Genomic DNA, 19,526 nt, shown 5'->3' on the forward strand with positions numbered 1-19,526 from the left:
GTGAGGTCTGCGGGGGTGCAGACGAGGGGGCATCCGGACCCCGAGCGGCAGGGCAGGGAGAGGCCTGTGCACGAGGCTGGGTTGGAGCCACGGCTTCGTGGGGGACCCAGATGTTGAAGCCGAGCTCTTCTGGCCGATGCAGAGCGAGGCGGGGAGGAGCAGGGCTGGGCTGACGTGGACCCCGGGCACAGCTGGGCTCCAAGCCGCCAAGGCTGCGTGTGTGGTTTGTCTTTGGGGACGTAAGAGTGGCCAGCCCCAACACACTTGCTCCATGCCTTAAAAGAAAAAAACAAAAAAGGGATCGTTATCACCATGTAAGATGGTCAAAAGCAGCCCATAAATGCTCATTGAACAAACCAGAGGCCACCAAAATACCACCCCTGCTTCATCGTTTCCATTTGAAATGCATCTCTGCTGTCTGGCCTTTGCCACTGGATTCTGCAGGTGGAGGCTCTTCACTCGACCCCCGTGTTTGATGTGAGCCTGGCTCGCGTAGCACGAATAGCTTTGACTTTCTGGCTCCGCTTGCTCGGCTGGCATTAAGGCAGGGCCACGTCAAGCAGCAGCAGCGTTCGGCGAGGGGGTGTTTTCCGGCTGGGCACCAGGCATGGGTTGAGCGTGGCCAGTCACTGGGTTGGTAAAGAGCCGAGACGTGGGCACCGGTGACTGGTTTAATGATGAGCAACCCACGGACAGGATTTAGTCTGTCAAACCGCACAGAGAGCCTGGCGAGGAGCACGCCGTGCTGCGTCGCTCCGTTTGGCAACGGATGAGATTTGAGACTTCACCCCCTGGAGACACGGCTCATCGCTGGCCGTACCTCCAGCCCTACCGGGCCACACCGACGCCAGCTCCCGAGGGGGGACCTGGACCGTGAACCTGGTGACCTGGCCCTTAGCTTCACACCGGGAAACACCTGCTCACCCCTTACGGGCGCAATCAGGTCCCTGCTCAGGAGAGCTAAGCATAAATTTTGCAGCCAAAAACCAATGAAATAGTTAAAACCCAAATGTTTGTGGGGGGACAAGACGGCATGCTGCCACCAAAGGGTTCTTGCATCCTGGATAAAACTTCTGATCCCTGCCATCCAGGCCAGCCTCCCCGGGACAGCAGGTGACCAATGTTCAAAGCCCTCCTGTGTCCAATTCAGCAGGGCCTTGAACTCCTAAAAATAGATGCGCGTGGTGCACAAGTCAGGGTCCAAAAACACGAGGCCTGAATCACACAGCAGATGGAGGAGAGGGGTCCCGGAGGCAAGGCTTGCAGCCAGTCCCCCGGCCCACCTGCCTCAAGCACAAGCACAAGCACCCCCTGACTTTTTGTCGGAGAGCTGCCCGAGGAGCATGCCCCTGGCTTGGGCCCATTGATGCCGAGCTCCTCCCCGAGCAGGTAAATCGCTGAGAAACAGGGCACAGTGACCACTTTATGAGCATTGCTCGAACGCAGGCAGTGGAGCACAGAAGCGAGCGCAGCCGTGCTGGAGACCTCCATCACCCCAGTGCGGAGGAAGGAGAAAAGCTGGGGCCTGTACTCTGGTTTGCTCCATCACTTGGACCTGGCAGGGCTCTGCACTTTGCAAAGAGATGGGCCAAAAAGAAAAGAGGTCAGGCCTATTTTAAATGCATGCATGAAGCACATTATTGGCAAAGGCGAGACAGCCTAATTTGCTCTCTCCTGCCCTGCCTCAGCCCACGTGCTGTTCCCTGTCCAGCCCCTCAGAGCTCTTTGCAGCCCAGGCTTAGAGGAAGTCCCTGTCCCTCTCGCTCCTGGATAAGAAAGGGGGAACAAGAGCTAATCAGCCGCCGACGAGGCCAGCCAGCAGCATGTGGGTGGCCGCTGGCGTTGGTGACGAGGGATGGCATTGCTCCATTGACTTCAGCAGGGGTTATGCCAGCGGGGAGGTTGACTCAAACGCTCCAGGCAGGGGGGTGGGAGACTTCGGGGGACGCCACAAAAGGAAAGAAAGGGCACAGATCAGGACAGCAGCTTCCCTCCTCTCAGCAGGGTTGCGCTTCGGCTCTGCAGCCAGGTCGCTGCTGGTGATGGTTGTCTAGCAGGGCCGCAGCCGTGCCCATGGCTCTGCTGAGCAAAGAGAGACGGTGCCTGCCTCAAGGGACCAACAGCCTCAAGGCGCGGGCGATTCCCCTCATTGTGTGCAGGGAAACTGAGGCACAAGGAAAGCGAACGCGGTAGCTGGGACTCCAACTACAAACCCAAACCCGGCCATTGCTTTAGCCACCAGCCCAGTAGCATAGCAAGGGGGTCACCCAACCTGGCATCACCAGGTCCAAGGGGACACAAGCGTACCCCTCCAGGGCACAGAAGACCACCCTGGCCTCTCAAAGGGTCACCCCAGCCCCAGCTTCATGCAGGGAGGGTCCACCTAAATGCTACAGAAGTCCTGAGATCCCCTCGCTCGTTGGCAAGAGCTGCAAGGGGCCACACCTAGCTGTCCACGCAGCTATTCCCAGCACCATTTGAGAGGCGTTTGCAAGCCCAGGCACCTGCCCCAGCTAGTCAGGGGAGCGCGAGAGGCCTTGGAAAGCATCTGCACTCTTGCTCCTTCGTGGGCTGCTCTGTAAAGAGCAATGGCATCAGCAGAAATCTGTTTCTCTCCTTCCCCCCATCTGGAGCAGCCCACAGCTGACGTGTGGGAGAAACAGCTTCCATCGCAGGCTCTGCCTGGCGCTGCCGCCGGGCGCCATCCCAACCATCCCTCCGGCAGCCGCAGACCTACCATCTACGTGACATCCCCACGGTGTCGGCAGCCTCACAGCAGGACGGATGCACACGTAACGACAGCGTTTCAACCGCTCCGTTTTTTCCCCTTTGTCAACCCAGCACGCGCCGCATAATCCGAGATGCTCGTGGGGGGCGGGAGGGGTTCGGGGAAGCTCCTTGCACGTGACTTCTTAATCCATTTCCCAGGTAGGTGCCTCCACGTGACTAGCATCTAGAGTTAACATCCCAGCTAGTGTCAGACACCCCCGGTTTGGGTGGGCTGTGGGCGTGCTGCATCTCCTTGAGGCCTCGTTGTTGCAGAAAGCATGGCCACAGGCTCCATTTGTGACAACAGCTCAGCCGGGCTGATCACCTGCAAAGCACCAGCTTGCAGAGCCCACAGGTTGCAAGGTGCCAGCCAGGATAGGCATGGTAAGGTATAGGCAGGATTCATGAGTGGGGAAGACAGAGGGCAGAGGATGATTGGATAGGCATGACCTTGCCTCAGGCAGAGGGCTGGACTAGCTGCCTCCCCGGAAACACTCCCCTCCACGGCCTGAGTGGAGCCCCGGGGCACCTGTATATGCCACAGCATTTAATCCTAATCAATTTAAAGAGGATTATAACATTAAAACTTGTTTATTTTGGTGCATCGCATCTGTGTTTGCACGCACAGGGCTTTCGAATTATTTAAGCCTGTAAATTCCAGCAGGGGGAGTCAAATACCAGTCTACCCCAGTGCTGTTTTTCCTCCTGAATTACAGCAGGAGGCGCATGTTCGCCAGTAAACCAGTAAGTAATACCCCAGTAACCCCCTCTCTCCACAGTCCCCCCCTCGCTCTCAGCAGCCCAAGCTGCACAGTCAATGTGCATAAAACCCACTGGCAAAGTGCACAGCGCCTTCCCCTCTGTGGCCTGGCTACAGAGGATGACAGACCACCATGCCCAGGTCCTGCCTTAGCTTGAGTGACAGGCTCCACGCCGCGGATCAAAAGGTTCGAGCCTGTCGATGACACGTGTGGACATCAGTACGAGCCTTCTGGACACAAGCTGGGATTCCCACATCATAGGATCACAGAGCAGTGGGGCTGGCAGGGACCTCCAGAGGTCACATCTAGTCCAGCCCCCTGCCTGAAGCAGGATCCTCCCTTTCCAAACCATCCTGTACAAACCCATGCTCTAACTCCTCGCCAAATGACGGTCAAACCTGACACAGCACAAGGCATATCACCCGAACCTGCCGCAGGTAGATCAGGGGACCACGGCAGCCAATGTCCCGCTTCTGTAAAAGGTTGGTAATATACGTGCAAGAGATCCCTGGGAGAGGCCTTCACCCCTCTACAGCTACAGAGAAAGGCAATCCCCGCCCCCAAAAAATCTGACCATGCGGTAAAACTCCTTCCTGACCCCAAATACGATGATCGGTCTGACCCCGAGTGGAGGGGCCAGACCCTCTAGCCAGGGACCTCCAGCTTTGCTCCCAGCCCAGTCACCATCCCCAGCCTTGGCTGCAGCCAGCACCCAGCACCTCTCATGAAGGTTTAATTTTTTTTTAAAAAACCCTGACACATGTAGGAAAAAGGAGGCAGGGGGAGTCGGGAGAGTTTGCTGAATTTTCTCCCAGCCCCATGCAGCCCCCAGCAAAGCTCAGACGCGTAGGAAATCCCCCATAGTAGGACACGGGCATCGCTGCCCCTAAATCATCCCTGCCCAACCTCTTCTTGAACCCCGCCACCGGTGGAGAGTCCACAGCTTCCCTGGGCGCCGATTGCACTGCCTCCCTCTCGTGACAATGAAGAGTGTTTCTGGACGTCCCATCTAAATGATTGATTTCCCTTCACCCCAGCCATGCTTCTGGCCCTAACTACCGAGCCAGAGGGAGCCGCAGCCCCCGCGGTGTCAGCATCTGCTCCCGCTCGCGCTGGGATGTGGGGGGCTCAGCCCCGACGCGCATGCGAGAGTAGCGCAGAATCAGGCCCGTCCTCCCCCTCCTGTTCAGGGGGCTCCGCTGGGGATTTTGCACTAGACTGGCAGCATTAATCCCCGCCGAGCTGCGTGTCTGCCTGTGTCTCTGCACTGAATCACCTCAATTACAGGATTTGCTGGAGGTCGACTTTGGGAGAGACGACGGTGAGGCCGGCCCTCGACACAGTGACAAAGCCCCAGGGAGGGGCCGAGGCAGCGCGGAGACGGGTATAAAGATGCAGCTGGTTCAGCAAGGAGCCAGATGCCAACAACAGGCGCTTGGAAGGCAGCATCGCTTCCCTCTGCGCCCGCCACGATGCCAGAAGCCTCCCTCCCCGTATACTTCCTCTGTCTCCTCGCCTTGTCCTCAGCCTGCTACATCCAGAACTGCCCTCGAGGAGGAAAGCGAGCCTTCCCGGACACGGAGATCAGACAGGTACGAAGGGGGTGCAGGGGGTGGTGGAGGGGTGTCAAATCCCCCCCGGGGCTGGGAGACTGTGTGCGCACAACCCGCTCGACTCTGGGGGGGCTGCGTCCCACTAGTCCGTGCTTGTGGCTACCGTCCCCGTCCGGAGAGCGAAGGGGACGAGGGCTCCTCTCCGCCAGGACTGCATGCGGGCCGCTGAGCAGAGAGGCTGGTGGTTGTGTGAGCCTGCAGGGGAGAGTTGCACCTTGCAGGTGAACTCGGAAGCGTGGGTTCAGCTGGCTGGCCTGAAGGCCAGGCTGGATTTCCCTATAGACCCTAGCTTTCTCTCTTTGCAGGGGCAGACTTCTCTCTTTGCAAACTTTGCAAATACTAATTGCTTTAGTTTCTTTGGTGGGGGGAGAAGCTGCGTTCCAGTTTAGGAAAGGTGCCTTGTAGTCGCACACAAAACCCTGGTCCTGGCTGAAAAGGCTGGGACTTGGCTGCAGCGGGGGGATGGTAAAGCAGCTGCTTTACTGAATGAGGGATCCCGCTCCCTTCATTGCGCCTGCCGATGCGTCCCAGCGCCCGAAGCCCTGGCATCCTTCCACCGGCTCTTCTGCCTGGTGGCCGTGAACAAAAAAGTGAGCCCTCCTTTTGTGCAGCGCGCACATGGAGCCCGTCTCACAAAGACTCGAAGCCCCAGCGCTCAGCTGGCACATGCCGCGGTCCCAAGCCAGCTGTGCAAGGGATCGGTCCCCAACCTCCTGCACTTCTACTGCCGGTGCCAAGTGAATGGTTGAAAAAACCTTCACAGAGACAGGGCTTCTTAGGTAGGTAGGTAGGTAGGTAGGATAAAATCCTGACACCGCTCAGGCCAAGGGGAGTTTTGCCATTGACTTCAGTGTTGTCAACGGGCTCCTAGCTGAAATGCATTCCTACTTAGCATGGAAAGATCTCATCACGGCAATACCCCCAGTGCTTTTTAGACCCACCTTGTATGTGGAAGAGGCGATAACCCCACCGCTAGTCATGGTAGTAGGCTGTTATCCTCCCTCCGGCAGGCCAGCGTGCTGTGCTAGGGTCGGCTACCCCGATACTCTTCGGTGTTTGTGGACTGTTCACTTCTCTCCACGTAACCCAGTCGGTGGGCATATGTAACCCCTTCCACCCCCACACACAGAGTCGGGGGTCGACGGCCGGTGCAGCCCCCGGGGTCTTTAGCGCTCAGCCTCCCCGCCACACCGATCCCCCCGGCTTCTTGCTGCGCTTCGCCGAACGGCGTCCAAGCAGCTGCCGTATCTCGACGAACCGGGTGCCTGGAAGTCAGCACCCAGCTCCGCACCTGGGCCCAGCAGGTCTGTGGGTGGACGGTACCGTTCTTCCCTACCCCAGAAATGAATGGAAAATTTTACCAAGAAAATATCCCGGACCAGAAACACAGGAGGAGCACCGTGTAGCCCTGCCAGCCACGGTCCATCCTCTTGGCACAAGGCCCCGATACCCGGCAGCGCCTCGGCACGCGGATTGAATTGTGGGAGACACGAAAAGCAAAGCGGGGGCACGTTACAACCCTCCACCAGCCATGTCTAGCTCCTGCTCTTCGAGCAGCAGCTGTGAGGACTTGCTCATCAAAAGTGCTGGGGGCCATATAGCATCCAGACCCCTGCCCCAACTCCTAGGGGAAAGACAGCACACGAGCTAGGGATCTGATGCAAAGAAAGGAAATCTGCTGCTGGGTCCACCTTCTTCTGAGCATGGGACAATCTGCCCCCATCATGCGAGCTGCCTCTTTCTTGGTCTCCCAAGAACAACCTTTCCCTATGTGAATAGCTGGAGGGTTTCGTCCTCCACTGGCCGCAGCTGCAGGCGATCAAACCGGTTGCTCCCAGCCCTGAGACTTGCAGTCTCTGCCCCGACCCTGGGCAGGGAGTACAAGGGGAGACAGGAGGGACCTGCCCGGGCCACGCAGAGTCTAGAGCTGCTGGGTCAAGTGGCTTCAGCCACCTAGATAGCAAGTGCCTAAATGCCTTGACCAGCCCGCCAGAACATCCAGAGGAGGAAGCATGTGCGTGCGATACACACACACACACACACACACACACACACGCACACACGCATGCATGCACACACGCACGCACGCCTCTGAAAGGCAGCCCCAATGCTCCGGTGTTGGGTGCAGGAGACAATGTTGGAAATCAGCTCTTCTGCACCCAAGGAGGATGCCTGGATCCCCTTGCAACCAGGAGAAATCAGGGGGCCGGGGCCTAATTGTCTGGTTGGCACCCCCGTGGGATGCACCCACCCTTCTGGAGAGAGTTGGGCTGTGGGCATCGCCTGCAGCAAGCAGAGAGGGAAGGAGAAGGGGGTCTGCACTCTCAGAGCCTGCCCCTGTCTCCTTGCTCGTAGTTGCTGATCTGTGTCCTCTCTCCCCGCTCCAGTGCATGCCCTGTGGCCCTGGGAACAGAGGGAACTGCTTTGGCCCCAACATCTGCTGCGGGGAGGAGCTGGGCTGCTACGTGGGCACTGCCGAGACCCTGCGCTGCGTGGAGGAGAACTACCTGCCATCCCCGTGCGAGACTGGGGGCAAAGCCTGCGGCGCGGGGGGCAGGTGTGCTGCCCCCGGGATCTGCTGCAGCGACGGTAAGAGGGGCCACCCCTTGCATCGCGCCAAGCTGACAGGGCGGGGGGAGATCCCCAGACACCAGCCTGATCCCATCACTAATGCTCTTTATAGTCTCTTGTGCACTCACCCCCTCGATGAGGGAAGGTGGCACAGCGGTGTACACAACAAAAAAGCTAAGGGAGGTGACCAAGGTCACCCAGAGAGTCTGTGGCAGAGGAGAGATTTGAGCTCAGGTTACCCACAGCCTAAGTTGATGTCTCAGTCCCTGGGACACTTTGCACCCCACATCCCACATCCAGCCACATCCCGGTCCTTCCTTTGAGAGTAACAGGTGTGGCATAAGCGCTGGTGCAGCAGGTCGGCTCGGCCGGGACCAGAGCAGGCTGGGTGCTGCACAGCGGGGCAGGGCATGATGGAAAGGCCAAGAGCAAAGCATGGCAGGCTCCTGCAGATATCACATCATGGGATGCAGGATGGGGGGCGGAGGGTTCAATCTGGGGCTTTGTCCTCAGCCCAGCTCCCCGAGGAAGGGGAACAAGGCAGAGCAATGAGCACCACCAGGCCTAGGATGAGAGAGGCCAGTGCTTCGGCTGGCATAGGGCAGCGTCCAGCTGCCTGTGAGTCAGGGAAACCGAGGCACAGAGCAGTGACGTGGTGTCCCCAAGTTTGCACAGGGCAGACCCAAAGCTTAGGACTCCCGGTCCCTTCTCCCAAGCTCTGGGCATAACCAGTTTGCCTAGAAACACGTGTGTGGCCTGTGCATGTTGCACAGAAATCCAGGCAGGGCGGGATGCCCTGGTCAATAAGGGAGACCAAGCTGGAGCTCGAGTGGAGTAGGAGCCTGTTTTTGGCTGTAGCAGTAGCTGCATCGTAGCGCCTCGTTTCAGTTCTGATGTCTTGGTTTCCTCCCCTGCTCCTGCAGAGAGCTGCACCATGGATCCCGTCTGCCTGGACGAAGACAGCGACAAAAGTCGGCAGCTCTCGGAGAAGAACCTGACCATCCTGGACGGTTCGGCCGGTGACCTCCTGCTCAAGCTGATGCACCTGGCCAACCGGCAGCAGCAGGGCAAGCACCAGGGCTACTAAAGGGAGGGCGGCGACGTCACGAAGCATTCACGCAGCCGAGGGGGCGCGTCGGGCCCGCAGCCCCCCAAGGGGGCAGGGGCACAAGCCCTTGAGGTCCTTGTAAATACATGGCCAATAAATATTTTACTGCACTGCGCTCGTCTGTTCTGTGCTGTAACGCTTGCCCTGGAGGCCTGGGCCGCGGGAGTCCAATTCACCCAGGGTCCTGCAAACTGGCTTTGAAAAGTAGGGCATAACCCCCCCCAGGAGACCGACTGCTGAGAGACCCAGACGGGAGGCCGGTTGCTCTGCAGCCAGTGCAGTCCCCAGACGTTTTAGCGCTCGGCCTCCCAGCCTCGCTCAGCTGGGGGCCGCAGAGCCTGTGCCATCCCCATGCAGACCCTCAAAGAGTTGCCAAGTCCTTCTGCTTTAAACAGCCTCAGGCTCCCTGCCCCCAGGAGCTGGGGCAAATAATGCAAGCAGGAGGCTGGGGGGCCAATTGAGCCCCTCCTGCAGCAGGACACTACCCCTAATCCCAGAGGGAAGAGCACCCCTTACTGCATGGCTTCCTCCTGTTCCTTGGACGAGTCACAAAACTCAAAACTCACCTTTCCCAAAGCGAAACAGTGGCAGAGAGGAGCAAAGTGGGGGGCCCTTCTTCAGCTGCTCAGCCCCTGGACAAAGAAGTGGCCCTCAAAAGCCCTGCCCGTCCACTTGCAATGGTCCCCCGCGCCCTCAGCATCTCACCGCCGGGTGGAGGCGGCATCCTGCCAGGTCGGTGGGTAGGACCTTAGTGTAGCCGTGCAGCTGTCATGCAGCACTGCACAAAGGACGCAGGGTCCCATCATGCAGGGACGGACGTCTCCCCACATCTGATACGGGTACAGGGCAGAGCACATGGGCACCAAGGAGCTGAACCCAAGTCTTACGAGCCCCAGGAAGTCGTCCCAGGGAAGGAAAATCTGGAGGGGGGTTGCAGGGGCAGCTCTACACATCTCCCATGGAGCAACCAGCTCCCGAGTCTGAGCGCCAGCGAGGGTCCTGCTCGCACCAGCCACCAGGGTTAAACACAAGGCAAGTACTTGCACTTGCCATTGCACCCTGATGGCCGGCCTCAGCCGGCAGCTGCACGCACGCCTCTGACTCCCACGTCTGGGAGAGCAATAGCTCCCACCCCGATGCTGCCTGCCCGAGACAGACACTACAATCCAGGTCTGCTTGGGGTGACACCAACGTCACAACTCAAGCCATTCAGCCCCTCAGTAGAGAGGAAGCAGAACGAGGAAGCTCAAGGCACAAGTTTCCTGCCATGCTTCTCCCCGGAGTGAACGCATCGGATGGTGCATCAGAAACCTGCTTCCTTTCTTGCAGAGTCTGGGCCCGAAGCTGCAGCTCCTGTAGGAGAGGCGTTGCTGGGCAAAAGGCTGGAAACGCCACGCCGTCTCCTCCACGGTCCTTGGAAGGGGTTGGTGAGTTTTGCCCTGAGAAAGGTTTGGTTCCTTGTCCCTGGTATCTCCAGCACGCTCCCCACTGCCTGGGGCCAGCGCCGTACCTGCACTCCTGGCGGCCCCGGGCAAACTTTTAGTATCAGGCCCCCCTTTGCCACTCTGCAGCATTTTTTTGTTGCAAAAGTCTTTATCACATCCGTGGTATCGATGTCTTTAAAGAATTTGTTCTCAATTGATAACAGGGCCAGTCCCGTATATGCACAATATTAAAACTTTTTCTTTGCAATTGTCATTTTTTTTTCATTTTCAGGCCCCCTTTCTGTCCAGGCCGGTTCGCCCACACCTGTGTCCAGGTCTGCCTGGGGCATCTCAGCTCACTGGTACCCCTGGCTCACAACAGGGTTTCCCCCCCTGCCCAAGACACGTTACACGTTTTACACTATCAAGGCCCAGAAGCTCGTTAGCGGCTTTTTCTTTGTGCCTTTGTTACATGCAGGAAGGCACTCCTGGAAGGTTTTGGTGGAAAGCACCTAGCATAACCGCTGTTAAAATACAGCAATACACAAAGGATACAGGGTCCCATGATGCAGATCCCACTGGCATGCTCAGAAATGACAGCACGTGGGCAGCGATTCTCCAGGTGCACCCTCGGGTGCCTTGAGATCTGTCCAAGGGTGCCACACAACGATAGCACACTTAGGTGTGCAAACACCTCTCATGATCTGTGAGATTTCAAAGAGGAACCTGGAGTGACTGATACACGCTGCCCCGCCACGGTCTCCCTGGGTCCTTTGCAACAGAAGAATCGCTCTAGGATTTTTCCATAGTCAAAGAGCTAGTGAAAGCAAAGAGCTGGCATTTTCCAGGGAGGCTCATGACGCAGGCTTGGAGTCGAGGCTGAGAGCCAAGGGTGCAGGAAATGCAGCTCATCTGCAGCCCGTATCAGTCAGGCCCTTCACCAAGCAGGGCAAGGGGGCAGCGCACCCAAACGGATAGCTGATTTAGTGCGCTGGGTTTCCTGAGCCCGATTGCCGCTAATGGAAGGAGAATCCAGCCTCCTGCGCTGACAGGGTGCAGGGCCCTGTGCTGAGGGCCAGGAGGGCACCTAGAAAATACGCCGGAGTTGAATAAATGAGCTCGGGGCACGGAGCAGCCAATTCTGCCGGGTGAGCGGTGCATGGAGACTTCAGCTTGGATGACGAGGGCCTGAAGCCAGTGGCTTTAGGAGCAGTGAGCCAGGTAATACCAGATCGCACTCGACGACCCTCTGAGCCCCCAGCAGGCGCTCGGGGGCTTTGTGCAGTCTGCTCCCAGGCAAGCGGGGACCTCCCCACTTCTCCTAGGAGCGCCCCCAGACTGGAGCACGGTGCCGAGCCTTGCTGTGTCCTGCAGCAGCAACGCTCAACCCTTGTGCCTGGCAGGCTGGACGGGCGGTGCCCAGTGTGTCCGCAGGCTGGATCCAGCTGCCGGTCCCAATCTGGCACCCAGGCCAGGCATCACAGATCCTCATCGGCTGTGTGGAGGGAGGCAGGGGGCAGCCTGGACCTGCAGGGGAGAAGGGGACTTAACGTCACCCCACCTGGCACTGCAGCGGAGGAGAAAGGAGGCTTGACCCGGCCTCAGCCCAGCCTGACAGCACCAAACCCAGAGAAGGAAATCACCCAGAGATGCACCCCTGAATGGGGCTGCTCAGAGGGGTGCTAGCCATGCGTGCTGGACCCTGCCGTGAACCAGGCGCAGGATCCTAAGACCGCCCCAAGCCTCCCAGAAGCGAAACCCTCAAAATCGAGGGGGCCAATGCCGAAGCTGCGGCCCGTGCAAGTGGCAGCTCAGAAAGACCTTCCTGACCCTCCGAGCGAGAGGACCCTGGGACACGCTGCCCGGGCTTGGAGGCAACCAGGATGGGTAGCTGGGATGGTAGCCTAGGTACCATATTTCCCCACACACAACATGCTGCCCCATAGGATCTGCATCCTGGTTTTGAAAAGCAGAATGAAGAAAAAAACCCTTTTTCTGCGGAAAGAGAGAGCACCCACAGCCAGCAGCCGGGGACCCCCGGCAGGGGCAGAAATAGCTATTACCACATTTCCTTACTTATAATGTGCAACCCAATTTCCAGCAGCTGAATTTGTGGGGGGAAAAACAAGGTGCATTGGTATATAACAGGATATGGTAACTAGCCCCACAGTGCAGATGGGGAAACTGAGGCAGAGTTGGGAAAAGCCACACTGCAGGGCTTCAGTTGTGGGGCGTGCAAAGAAGGGAAAGTTTCCAGGGGCTTCTGGTCACAACCACAGACTCTCCTCGATGCTGGACATCCCAGCTGGGGCAGGGCTGTGGGGAAGCCCTTGGAAGGCGTCAAGCCTTGGATCCAGTCCTCATGCACCTCTGGGAGAGGGGCAGACGAGGTACTTTGGGTAGATGTGGTATTATTTATTAGACCAACTAAATAGTCAGAAAAAATGTTATTTGCAAGCTTTTGCCGAGCCACACTAGCCAAGAGGGCCACTAGACTCTGGTCAACCTTTGACCTTCTAGACCGAGCCTCCCAATTTGATTTCATCTGTTGAGGAGGTCTGGGAGATGACAAAGGGCCCTGGGGGCTTGTCTGCACCACCGCGGCAGTGTGCTGGCGTGAAGGAGCCTACCCATCCCCACTATCCCCGCCTCACTCCACCCCAGCGACTTTTCGGGGTTTGCTCACAGGACCCGCTTCCAAACCCGACGGAGAGCAAGGGCTCAGAGGGGCGTCCCTCGCCAGAGCACCTCCGGGCTTGGAGCACGTCTGCAGACACAGGGAGGGGGCACTCAAGCCCCGCGGTGCCAGGTCGAGCCCAGAGGCACCAGGAGGGCCCATTTCTAGGAGCTCTGATGAGTGCACAGATGCTCATGGACGACTCGCTGGGCAATGCCACCTCACCCCAACACCCAGATCCCTTCACAGCCTCTCCAATACCCCTTCCACCCCGACTTGGTCCTCTGAGCACCTCTGCTCTCCCTCACCCCCTTCCCAAGAGCTGCCCCCTTCCAGCCATCCCTGCCCCAAGAAGTGCCCCTTGGCCCATCTCCCTGGCCTGAGCTTTCTGTCTGCATCGCAATGTCCAAACTCTTCCCAGGTGAGCCCTGCTGGTATGGAGAGGCGGCTGCTGGGCTCCGGAGAGCCTTGTCACCTGCTGGTGATCTACAGAAGGTCCCATGGGGATTCACACGTATGCACACGTGTGCACACATACACACACTGCACGCCTTATGATCTACAGAAGGTGTCCTGGGGATTCACACACACACATTGCACTCCTTATGATCTACAGAAGGTCCCATGGACACGCACACGCTCACGTGTACAAACACATGCACACACTGCACTCCTTATGGGCACAGCAAACCTGCCCTGTATGGGCTGGCGGCGAGATGCTCACCCAAAAGCCTCAGTAAAAAGCCACGGGGCGACCACTTGGGGCAGGTGAGGTGGGATCTGATGGTTCGAGGTACTTTGGATTTACAAGAGAGGGGCTTTCACTAGAGCTGCGTGGGCTCTGCCCGGGCTGGATGGGGCCTTTCCCTCCCAGCTGATCACACTGTCAGACGCTCTTTCAAGTCAAGTGCCAGGTGTTCATTCAAGTCTCACTCAAGGCCACTCCGCATCTTCAAGCGCTTGAATGCCTTTAAATCCCTGACCCTGGTTCCCCAACCCACGAAGCCCCCAGCCTCTCCTGGGAGGCAGAGAGAGACCGTCTCAGCCCCTATCCTGTTTGTAGAGCACCAAGCCCCACAGCGGGGCACGGGGAGACCCCAGTAACACCTGGGGTCAGCACGGGCTGTGCAGAGCCTCATGCATTAATCTGCACTTACAGCAGCGCGAGGCCAGCACCCAGCGTCGGGGCGGGCGGGCACAGGAGCCCCCCAGTCTCACGCCAGGGCTCTGGGTCCTCATGTTAACAACCTCTGAGAGAAGGGCAGAGGCGATCCGACCTTACACAGGGCCTTGGGTCACCAAAATACTTGTACATTGGGTTAAAAGCAATCTTGGAATTAAACCTAGGTGCTTAATTGGCAGGGAACCCCACAGACTCGTTAGTTGGAAACAACCGGCCCATTATAGAAAGCAGAGCTGTGCACAGAGCAGATCGGTTTGGTTTGGTTTGGTTTGGTGACCAGACCGGGGAGAGGGAGGGAAGGACGGGATCTTTTCACTGACCCTGGCCCGAGAGCGCTGCGTTGTTGTCGGACAATGGAGCTCCCTCCTTTGAGAAAAGGTCCGTGAAGTTCAAAAGAAACTGAAAAAAGCCACTTCCAAACAACAAGGCCGGTACGTTGTTTCACACCTTTTCAACCTCCCTGCTATTTCCGGCACAGCTTCGCCACCCAAGTCATCACAAGTTCACCGAGTTTCAGATGTTCCCAAACTGTATCTTTTCCCCCAGCAGATTTTCTAGTCACCAAAGTGAAAAGCAAAGCAAAGCAAAGCAAAGCACCCAGGTTCAATGAGAGAGAGAGAGGAGGCTCTACCTGGACCTTCCTCCCCACCTGCTTTCTGCTTTCCAGGCAGGCGTTTTCTGCAGCTCACTCCCTCAAGCCCACTGCCAAGGGGTCAAAGTCCTGGGGCCACCATAATTAAACAGGTACCTCCATCTGAGAGCTGCTTCTCATCTCCTCACCTTTCCCTGCCCCCATTTTCACCCCCGCAGCAGTGCCCTCGATGGGGTCCGATCCCACCGGCTGAAGTTCTGGTGGTGTCGACGCAACGAGCCCGTCTCCGGCAGACTTAAGCACTGCGTGCATCTTAAATGAGAGAGAGAGAGAGAGAAGAAATCATAAACAGCGAGGGCTGGAAGGGACCTCAGGAGGTCACATCGAGTCCAACCCCCTACTCAAAGCTGGACCAGCCCCAACCACATCATCCCAGCCAAGGCTTTGTCTAGCCAGGTCTTAAACACCTCAGTATCAAGGAGCATGCTTACCATCAGAGCAGGGCAGCGGCGGTTTGGTGTTAGCAGAGAAGTCTGGAGGCAAGTGCCCAGCAGCATCTACCACCAAGCTTGGGCAGCACCTATTTATCAAGTCCCGGGTAGGAGGCAGCTCTCCAAGGGAGGTGGAGCAAGAGGTGGGGCCTCCAGTTGCAAGCCTGGCATCCCCCAGGCTCAGCCAGTCTCCCCTTGTCAAAGCTTCGCATTTCAGGATGGCACACTCATGGAGCCAGGGGGTGAAGGAGCTTGACTGCCTCGTGTAGTGGTTAGAGCACTTCCCGTCGAACGCAAAGCAGACCAGATTCACCAGCGGGATCCCAGACGGGGTAGCCCCTTGATCAGGGCCACTCCACAGCCCCGGGTTCAAACCACGGCTCCAAATCAGCCACGCGGAGGGACGTGAGCTTGGGTCTTCTCCCTCCCAGCTGGGCTCTGACCACTAGGATGCTGGGGAGGGGGCACGATCTGAGGATGCCTAGTGGATCAGGCCCCGGGGGTGACCCAGAGGATGGCCTTGGCGCTCATGCGGATTTGAGTGGCTGTGCGTAAGCCCAGAGCAAAAATGCCAAGGCCTCAGGGACTTTCCTGGTGCAAACCCGGGCACCTTCAGCTGACCAGAGGGTTTGAGAGTCTCGGTGCTGAACTCAAATGAGCGTCTCCTTCCCTTTGTGCCTCTCGCCCTGCAGCATCGCACAGGAATTCAGTAGCAGAGGAGAGGTTTGCACGGAGATCCCCCCCAAGCCCATCCCTTTGGACACTGTATTATCTGCTGCCCTCTGACAAGGCTTTAGTGAGGTTTGCACCATGCTTGGAGCTCCCCAGGGGAAAAGCAGCCCCGGGGTGACGCCAGCTCGTAGGACACACGCTGCTCTCAGGCTGCACCCCAGCTGGAACAACTGGAGTGGGCCAGATTCGCCCCTCGAGCTATTACCATCATGATGCCTCTTGATTCATGCCACTAAGAAATTAGTATCAGGGCAGAGGGATGCAGGGGAGCCCCCTCCAACTGGGTCTCGTACCAGTATCAGCAAGACGCTGGCCTTGCAGGCACAGCGCAGACGGCACCAGGACCCTCCCAGGCTACGAGCAGACACCCCGAGTCCTTTTTTTCCCCCCAATCAATGGTGTAAGCAAGGACTCGCTCCCCCCCGCCGGCTGCCTGACCTCGCTCAGACGTGGAAGACAGAGGAGACGGAGCCGCTCTGACCCCTGCTATTGTCTGCCGCGCCCTCAGTAAGTGGCAAATCATAAGGCAAAACCACGAGGAGGGCAAATGCTACCCATTACACAACCGTTAAGTGTCCGGGCCAATGGCTCCACCAATTAAGCAGGCCGAGGGCTGCGGGGAGGGAAGATTAGTAGATCATTAGACTCCATTAACATAAGGATTTCAGGGCACAGTCCACGCTTAAGGAGTTGATGTGAGCCGGGAGCTGCTAATTGTGTTAATGAAGGTGAGGGGTGGAGGTGAACAGAGTCCCTGACTGATTGCGCTGTGTGTCCGCCTGGCTCATTAACCGCTGGCACTGCGTCTTCTGCCCTCCTCTTCCCTCTGGCACAAACCCCGAGCGCTGCCATACAAAGCCAGCCCTTGCCCGTCTCGCTCAGGGAAAATGAACCATCTCATGGTAGGCTTTGGACCAGGCTCCACTAGCTGCAGCGTGGGCAGAGGCAGGGCTAACGCCCCCCAGTGCTACTCAGCCAACACTCCTCTCCAGGGCAAGATGGGGCGCAGACTGCTCAGCGCACACCTTCTCCAATTGCTCCTCTAGCTACGGGGTCTGTATGGTTAGGAGCAGCACTGGAAAGGGGCTTCCCAAGCCATTGAGCCCGGTGCCCCCAGGAAACCTCCCAACTTTGCCACCTCCACCCCTCACCCACTGCTACAAGGCACAAAACCCAAAGCACCAAAAACACCTTAGCACGTGGCACAGGGAAAAGGAGATGGTCATGGCCAATGCCCTGCCCCTGGCACAATGGAGAAGCAACTGCTCAGAGGATCCTAGGAAAAGTGCCCCCCCACTGCAGAGACCACCTACAAATCATGCCAGTCTGACCAAATCCCTCCTGACCCCAAACGTGGTTGGTGATGGGTCTGACTCTGAGAGGAAAAGCCAGACCCTGCAACCAGGATCTCCTGCAGGAGCGTGTTTTGTGAGCACCGAGGCGCGATCCCAGAAGCCCCAGATCCTGTGAGGTATGGTGGTGGCAGGAGAGGCAAAGCGTCCGCCTGTGCCCCCTATTTGGGCACCGCTGCTCTGCCCAGATCCACCCTGCAGTCTGCCGAGCACCATGGGCACCCACATTTCTACCAGCGCAAAGCCGACCAAATGCTGGTGTTGCCTCAAAACCCAGCGCTGCCCAGAGCTCACACCCAGGGCCCCGAGCAGGACTCGCCAGGCAGGCCTCTCTCCCATCAAGTGTACTCGGACAACAGCATACGTGAGACAGGCAAGTGCAAGGACTTGAACCCTCCTGTCCCCAGGACGGGCCGCAGCCCCGAGGTGGGGGTCTCCCCTCGGTGGCATAACCCATGCATTGGTGGCTGGCGCACAGAGAGGCAGCCCTGTGATAAGGGGTCAAGTCCCTGCTCTGTTTTAGACAGAAAAAGGACTTGAACCCAAGTCTTTTGCAGGGGGATGCGGGTCCCTGGGTCTGTCGCGGCTAGGCAGAGCTCAAGCCTTGCCTCTCTGGCCAGGCAGACACCTGCTCGCTGAGCAGCTCAGCCGAAATCGCACTCCTTTGCCCTCCGTTTCGCCCCGGCTTGCTGAAGGTGCCCCCTATTCCCCCGGCTGCCTGGGGGCTGGGCACCTACCTCTGCTGAGGCACTAATTAGGCTACAGGGGTCTTGGGAAGGAGGCCCCATCCCAAGGACCTTACCAAGGTCCTGCAGGAAGCAAGGACCTGAACTCAGGCCAATGCCCTGCACCTCCGGCCCCCTCCTCCTCTGCATCTCTCACCTGAAGGGCCACAGAGCTGGACGCAGGGTGGCTCCGCATGCTCTTCCCAGGAAAGACCCCCGCTCCCCCCACTAGGTTTCACAACCCTTAAATGCCCTGCCCAGCTCATCTCCTCTGATCTCAGTGCAAGCCATCTCTCCCTTGGGGCATGACCTCTACACTCCCGTCTGCAGGGCCTGATGTGAGTCCCTGGCTGCAGTGCCCCGGTGGCAGCACCCTGGACCACAGATAACTGATATCACAGACCCTTAGGGAGGCACCTGCATGCTCCTCTCAGTTGCTGATCTTCTGAGCATGGCCACGGTGACTCCCTGCAGAAGATGGGCACGTAAGGAGGCCCCGTCACAGGAACTCGGCGTCACCCCAAGGACCTCAGCCCACTGGCGAGGTGCAACCACGGGGCTGCAGGATCATGCAGACGCCTTGCACTTGGCACTGTCCCTGGCCTCCTCAGGTCTCCCTCAGGTGTCGGCGGCTCTAAATCCAAGCAGAGCTGGAGGACAAGGGCAGGCGATGAGCAAGAGACCTGCAGAAGGGGCTGGGTGGCTTGGTGCAGGGTAATCTTCCCCCAGAACACGCTGACCCATGAGGGTCAGGGGTGCCAGGCAAGCACGGATCACACTTTCGTCATGAAGCTGGGAGCTTCTGCGTCACCTACCTGAACACCTCCACTTACCCCCACCTCCTAAGTCCTCTGGGACACATGCCCCAGCACCAGGCTTTTAACAGAGGACAACATAGGAAAGCCAGGCCCAGTGCAAAGCGTGGACCACATACCCGGACCTCCTGGTCTATTCATAGATTCATAGACGTTAGGGTCAGAAGGGACCTCAATAGATCATCGAGTCCGACCCCCTGCATAGGCAGGAAAGAGTGCTGGGTCTAGATAACCCCAGCTAGATACTCATCTAACCTCCTCTTGAAGACCCCCAGGGTAGAGGAGAGCACCACCTCCCTTGGGAGCCCGTTCCAGACCTTGGCCACTCGAACTGTGAAGAAGTTCTTCCTAATGTCCAATCTAAATCTGCTCTCTGCTAGCTTGTGGCCATTATTTCTTGTAACCCCCGGGGGCGCCTTGGTGAATAAATCCTCACCAATTCCCTTCTGTGCCCCCGTGATGAACTTATAGGCAGCCACAAGGTCGCCTCTCAACCTTCTCTTGCGGAGGCTGAAAAGGTCCAGGTTCTCTAGTCTCTCCTCGTAGGGCTTGGTCTGCAGGCCCTTGACCATACGAGTTGCCCTTCTCTGGACCCTCTCCAGGTTATCCGCATCCCTCTTGAATTGCGGCGCCCAGAATTGCACACAGTACTCCAACTGCGGTCTGACCAGCGCCCGATAGAGGGGAAGTATCACCTCCTTGGACCTATTCGT

General features: G+C 58.1%; 1 protein-coding gene and 1 long non-coding RNA gene across 2 annotated transcripts; one reads left to right on the top strand and one right to left on the bottom strand.

Moving 5' to 3' along the window:
* Positions 1 to 2,016: 2,016 nt before the first annotated feature.
* On the top strand, positions 2,017 to 8,801 carry LOC102569046 (vasotocin-neurophysin VT). Its single transcript, XM_006277952.4, has 3 exons — positions 2,017 to 5,122; positions 7,531 to 7,732; positions 8,638 to 8,801. The coding sequence occupies exons 1-3, from the start codon at positions 4,949 to 4,951 to the stop codon at positions 8,799 to 8,801; spliced, it is 540 nt and encodes a 179-aa protein (XP_006278014.3). The 5' UTR covers positions 2,017 to 4,948.
* Positions 8,802 to 8,906: 105 nt separating this feature from the next.
* On the bottom strand, positions 8,907 to 19,177 carry LOC109285140 (uncharacterized). The gene is made up of 3 exons (XR_002092804.2): positions 15,190 to 19,177; positions 14,887 to 15,010; positions 8,907 to 11,773 (listed from the first exon to the last, which is right to left on the bottom strand). It is a non-coding gene; the product is annotated as an uncharacterized LOC109285140 (long non-coding RNA).
* Positions 19,178 to 19,526: the final 349 nt, after the last annotated feature.

Source organism: Alligator mississippiensis, chromosome 2 (assembly GCF_030867095.1).
Source record: "Alligator mississippiensis isolate rAllMis1 chromosome 2, rAllMis1, whole genome shotgun sequence".
Taxonomy (NCBI): domain Eukaryota; kingdom Metazoa; phylum Chordata; order Crocodylia; family Alligatoridae; genus Alligator; species Alligator mississippiensis.